General features: G+C 39.4%; 1 protein-coding gene across 1 annotated transcript; it reads right to left on the reverse strand.

Annotated features, from left to right (window-relative positions):
- Positions 1-4223: 4223 nt before the first annotated feature.
- Positions 4224-6350, reverse strand: LOC127517778 (phosphatidate cytidylyltransferase 2-like). The gene is made up of 2 exons (XM_051903868.1): positions 6342-6350; positions 4224-5124 (listed from the first exon to the last, which is right to left on the reverse strand). The coding sequence occupies exons 1-2, from the start codon at positions 6348-6350 to the stop codon at positions 4381-4383; spliced, it is 753 nt and encodes a 250-aa protein (XP_051759828.1). The 3' UTR covers positions 4224-4380.

The following is a 6350-nucleotide window of genomic DNA, read 5'->3' on the forward strand; positions in this document are numbered from 1 at the left end:
CTGTCCCGAAAGCCATCGCATCAGCATTCTTCTTTATATAACATTATATACTTCTTTTCAGGAGTACTGCAATTCTGGAGGCAATGCTGGGATAGATGTTAGACGGTTCATCCCCCTTGAACGGCAGGAACAGCCTAGTGACGTTCATCCCTTAACTACCCAGTTGTAGAGCAGTTTAGTAAAGTGACAAGGCAGAACTAAACAATCCTCCATATAGGTTAGACCATCCCATTTAACAACGCACAGTCCGACCTTCGCTGCCTTCCAAGGATGCAGCCTCTGAAGTCTGAGTCCTTCGAAGGATGCAGCTTCTGAATTGGGACACAGCTATAGTCACTTTGAAACACTGCAGTAAAGATGGATGCCCTGCTAAGCATTCAGGAAGAAATTGGCAAGAGACTGTGTACATTATCAAGAGAAAAGTTAATTGAACTGAGTCAATTCCTTGAAATCCATGCAGAGGATGTAGCAAACATCACACACCTGTTCCTAGTCAGTCTTGTAATCATCTGTTACAAAGGGAACTAGTGACAGAAATGTTCACGAGTCTTTTATCTGGAGTCCGAGTCAAGTCTAAAGTCTTTAAGCTGGAGTCTGAGTCAAGTCTGGAGTCTTTTGTCACGAGTCCGAGTCGAGTCTCGAGTCATTAAAAAAAAAAAACAAATCTCATACTCAAATCCTATTTTTTATCCTAGTTGTATTATATAGACAAAAAAATATGATCTTTCTATCATCTGGTTTGTTTGTAATAAAGGTCCTAAGATGTAAGGGATAATGTACATCTAGCTTGTTACTTTATAATCCATTACAATGTACAAAACAATCGCCCTGGCAACACGAGTAGTCATTTTCAATAGTCGCTAAGCAGACGCAAGATGGCGCCAGTGAGTCGCTTTGTTATACAGCAGTTTGTTATACAGCTTCGTTGTTATTGACGATAGTCATTATCAGAAAATATCAAACCTCTGAATGTTTAAGAATGTCAATAGAAAACTGTATGCATGCTGTTTGTGATACCTTAAAATATGAGCTTTAAGTAATAAAATGATTAACATCTCTTTCTATCTCTTATGGACACATTAAGAAAGAGAAAAGCTGCATATACTACGAAAAGATTAATAAAACGTTAGGTTTAAAAGCTAGATTTTTATTTATTTTTATTTTTGTTCATATTTTAACAGGCTGGCAATCCAAATTAGCCATGCAGCTTCACCACAGTATATAGCTAGCTGTTTGAAATAATGTGACTACCTTTGTGGATGCGATGTCTCATAAAATTTGATGTTGTCGTTCCGGTGTCTCTAATTGGTTTCCCACATTCTGTGCATCTAGCCGATCTGACATGATGATAAACCCAAACGAAAGAACATAAGGCACAGTGGCTCCCGTCATGTTTCATTGGACTCATGACAATTCAGAGTTTACGCGCAATACACGGACATACGTAATCAAATTCTATGACAAGAGTCCAATCTACCACGACACGTAGGGAAATATCTGTGATGCAGGTATTATAAAACCATTCAAACACAACACAATTTTTTTTATTTATTATATCAGTAGTTAAGGGCAAAAGACTTGTCTTTTGTGTCAAGTCAAGTCTGAAGTCATTTCAGGTCGAGTCCAAGTCAAGTCTGAAGTCGTTTAAAAATGCGACTGGAGTCCGAGTCACTAACTTGAGTGCCCATCTCTGACTAGTGGAGCTGGAGGATAGAGGTGGTTACCTAGAGCAAGAGAGTGTCCATTAGGGCTATTACACCAGGCCTTCAATTATGTAGCTATTTAGAAGGAAAGACAGACTTGACCTTATCAATGTTGAGATGATTCCTCCGTTCCCATTACCAAGAGGAACATGCCACTGAGTTGAACAAGTAGCTGGCTGCAGAATCACAAATTGCAAAAGAAACACCCCAAAGTTTCCTCATGTGTGCTTGACTTGAGGCAGAAAATTCTCTTTGTGTCACAAGAAGGTGAGTCAGAGTTGAAACATGACCCAGCACTTGTGCAGAATATGTTCCTTCACACTGTGTTAACCGCTTTACAAAATGAAGTCAGAATTGCGAGGGAAAAAAAAAAGTAAAATTGTGTGTTTATATCTTGCCTTTCTGACTTCATATAAACTTACAATTGTTAGTTATAAAGTCAGAACTGTGTGATTTTGAGAAAAGAAAATGTGAGATTTAAACTTGCAATTCTGAGAAATAAAGTCAGAATTGCAGTTTATAGTTTATATCTCGCAACTCTGACATTTTCTTGCAATTTTAAGACAATGTCAGAATTGTGAGCTGACTTTTTTTCCCTCAGAATTGGACTTTATAACTTGCAATTGCGTGTTTATCTCATAATTCTGAGAAAATAAGTCAGAATTGCAAGATGTGCTCTAAATTCGCAATTGCAAGAAAAAAGTCTGAATTGTGTGATGTAAACTCACAATTGTGAGAAAAAGTCAGAGTTGTGAGATTTACACAACTCGGAATTCCAAGAAAAAAATCAGCATTGCGAGTTTATATCCCGCAATTCTGACTTTATTAACTCACAATTATGAGTTTTTATCCCGCAATTCTGACATTAGCCCTAAAGCTCACAATTGTGAGTTTATATCATGCAATTCTGTGAAAAAAGGTCAGAATCGCAAGATGTAAACTGTGACTGTGAGAAATGTGAGAAGTTAGTTATCGCGGTTCTTTTAAATTGTTTTTGTTCCATGGCAGAAACAGGCTTCAGTAGTCTAGGACCAGCACTGTTTTGATTATAAAGGGAGCACTCTCTGAACACTTTCTAGGCTCTATATAATCTATACAGAATTTGAATAAAAGTTTGCTTTTGCTTAAAAGTCATGCTTCTAAGAGGCCTTTTTTTCTGAAACGTTTGTGTGACATTCATCTAACATCATAAATGTTCCTACTTGTTTCAGAATGTCCATAGAACATTCAAAAGTAACATTCCCATAATGTTTGCATTGCAAAAAATATAAATTGGAATGTTCCCTTAACATTTGTATAACCAAGAAATTAAAAATAAATAAATAAATAAAATTAAAATAAAAAACTGGACATTTTGAGTGTTCAGAAATAGTTTTAATAATTTAATGGGAACATTAGCAAAATCTAAAAAATAATAACAAATAATTACTGTAACAACAACGCTGCAGTTACTGCAATGTATAGTATACTGCAAGCAGTATTGCTCTAACTTTGTATAACATACTTGCAAATGCATTTTTTTTTTTCTTGTAGAGCATCCTGGAATCTTTGCCCTTTTCAAAGATGGAGGCCATGAAAAGAGGCTCATCTTACAGCTCAAGTTCAAGCCCAAGTTCCAATGAACTGTGTCTTCCTGCATACTCAGAAATGGTTAGAAAAGACCTTATAATAATCACAGTTTTATAATTGGTAGGTCACATTTTATATTAGGTGGCCTTAACTACTATATATTTAACCAACTGATACAATTTACTTACTATGTACTGTACATACATGTTATACGTTGCAATTACATTTAAAGTCCATAATAGTCTGCAGTACAGATGGTAGGCTGTAGTCCTGAAGCTGGAAGAGATCAGATGGCTCACAGTTCACTGTGGAAGTGTTGAGAGTGGCTATTTTAACTCCAGTTAAAACACACAGAGTAAGAGTAAACTGTAGCCATGCAGGACAGTAGTATTACAACACAACTGTAACACAGTTAGTAGAACAGGGAAGGAGGAGGCGGGAACCAGCGAACATTCAACAACTTTTTAATCGTATAAAATTAACAAACAACAAAACGAAGTAAAAAAGTAAAAGCGGGGGTAAGGACAGACGAGGTGAGAGAAAAGAAGACGGAAGCATCAGGAGCGACAGAGACGAGAGAGGGAAAAAAAACTCTAAAAATAAATAGTCCAGGCCTGGTCCTCTCTCATCCTTCACTGTTGTCGCTCCTCCATTTATGCTTCCGGAGCTCCTCCGTGAGAAACTCGAGACGTACGGCGCGCAGGTGGCGCTCATCATCGATCACGCCACTGGCCTTGCCCCGTTCTCACGGCTCTCGCCCTCGTCCTGCTTGCCACATACCCCCATCGCCCCTCAAGAGCTGGGGAGGACTCCCAAGACTGCGCCGTACTCCCCCCTTCCGGGGGGACCTATCATGGCAGCCGCAGCACCTGGGGGTATGGACAGACGAGGTGAGAGAAAAGGAGACGGAAGCATCAGGAGCGACAGAGATGAGAGAGGAAAAAAAAACTCCAGGCCTGGTCCTCTCTCGTCCTTCACTGTCGTCGCTCCTCCTTTTATGCTCCGTGAGAAACTAGATGGTGCGGCTCGCAGGTGGCGCTCATCATCAATCATGCCACCGGCCTCGCCCTGTTCTCACGGCTCTCGCTATGTCTTATTAAGAGACAACTTAAAGGCTGCGACTGAGAATGAATCCAAACATGCAATCGATTATGTTATTACAAATAATACTGGAGATTGGCGCAATAAACCAGATCATCTCCTCAAAAAGGTTTTGAATGATTAAGTCCGAGTGAATCGCCACAATCAGCACGGTCAAATGAGTCCAGATGAACATGCAGAATGGCAGGCGATAGAGTTTCTTCACCAGACTCAAAACAATCATGCAGAATCCTACGAGGTACAGGGCAAAGGGAATGAAATGATGGTATTTGCTGAGCATGTGTACACACTCCTCCCTCTGCACCAGGGTGAAAAAATAATCTGTGATCTTTTCCTCATAGAAGAAGTAGCTCACGCACAGCAGGAAGTACAAGCTTAGGGTTCTGAACCATGGCATGTGGTAACAGTGATAGACTCTGTAACCAGTTGTGATGATCTGATGGAAGCACTTGATCAGAAACGGCATCATCATCAGAGCCATCGGACCCAGATAAACAATAAAGATGAAGAAGAACGAGGAGATCATAGCTGGAGTGAGAATCTCCCATGTGTATCTCTCCCACCAGTTCTTCAATCGTAAGGAAAGGCCTGAGAGGATTTTGTTGAGAACCTCTGGTGTGTCATCGGCAGGAACGGGAACTTCAGGAACCTCGGAGTCTGATTTAGTCTCATTGTCCGAGGCTCCATCTCTCTCCTTATCCTCCGAGTGCTGATGTTGCAGCTCCAATTGAAGAGGTTCAGAATAACCCTCCTAGAAGAAAGACAATTCTGATGATGGTTAGATGGAGACAGACATGTCAGTTTTCATAAATTAAATTCTAAGCATGTAAAGCAGGGGTGTCCAATCCTGCTCCTGGAGGGCCTCTCCAACACATCTGCCTGGAAGTTTTTAATGATCCTAAAGATTATTAAAAACTTATATTATAATTATAATTAGCTGGTTCAGGTGTGTTTAATTAGGACTAGAGCTAAACTCTGCTAGATAATGGTTGATTGCACACCCCTAATGTAGAGCATGTCTGATGGGTCAAGTGTTCTAAATTGTTAACATACAGTACGTATAAGAATATACAAATATAAGACAGGGAAAATAATTTACTATACAAATAATTTAAGTAAAAAAGAACTCACCTTTAGGCCATCATCCAAGCGAATCCCTGAATAAATGGTTCCAAAGCCGCCTTCAGTTAGCTGAATGCTGATTTTGTCGCTGCAAGCGTTGATGTCTGTTCAAAGAAAAATAAGAGTTGTTGACGTGAAATGTCAAGCGGTGTCCTGCAGAGTGACATAATTCTAAAACTTTTAAAACAACATTTATCTAATTCATACATTAATTGAGATACTACATTGGATAGTTATGCTTTTAGAAAATAATTTGTCACATTACAGGACTATTTATGTAATAAAAATATTTTTCTCAGTGTAAAATACAACTTCACTTCATACATACATACAAATTGAAATTAAATCTTGTTGAATGTTAAAAAAAGTTTATTTAATTCAATTCAATTGTATCAATTCTTGTATCAAACGTGTGTTGAGTTATGTTAGGGTTGTGGTAGCAAACTGACCCATTATTGTTTCCTCATCATCCTTCAGCTGGCTTGACTGAGGTGCCACAGTGTCCACTGCTGGATTATCCGAAGCTTGTGGGACGTCGACTCTACAGTCTGACACAGCAGAGACTGGAACCTGGGGGATGTCGATTGATTTGACATTAAACTCACACATGACACTGTTGAGAGCATGGAGGACCTCAGCACTCCATTCAGATGCATCACCAACAAAATCATAAAAGGCGTCATCATCATCAATTTTAGGGGGACTGGTGGGTTCTTCTTCAGTATGGAGGACTTCTGGGCCACTGGTGGTATGCTGAGAAGTCTGACCTAAAGAGGGTAATGACATCAACATAACCATATAAATAAATACTGCCGCTAAGCTTGCTATAAATTGTGGCATTCTCACAGGACACAT

This window comes from Ctenopharyngodon idella, chromosome 8, assembly GCF_019924925.1.
Source record: "Ctenopharyngodon idella isolate HZGC_01 chromosome 8, HZGC01, whole genome shotgun sequence".
Classification (NCBI taxonomy): domain Eukaryota; kingdom Metazoa; phylum Chordata; class Actinopteri; order Cypriniformes; family Xenocyprididae; genus Ctenopharyngodon; species Ctenopharyngodon idella.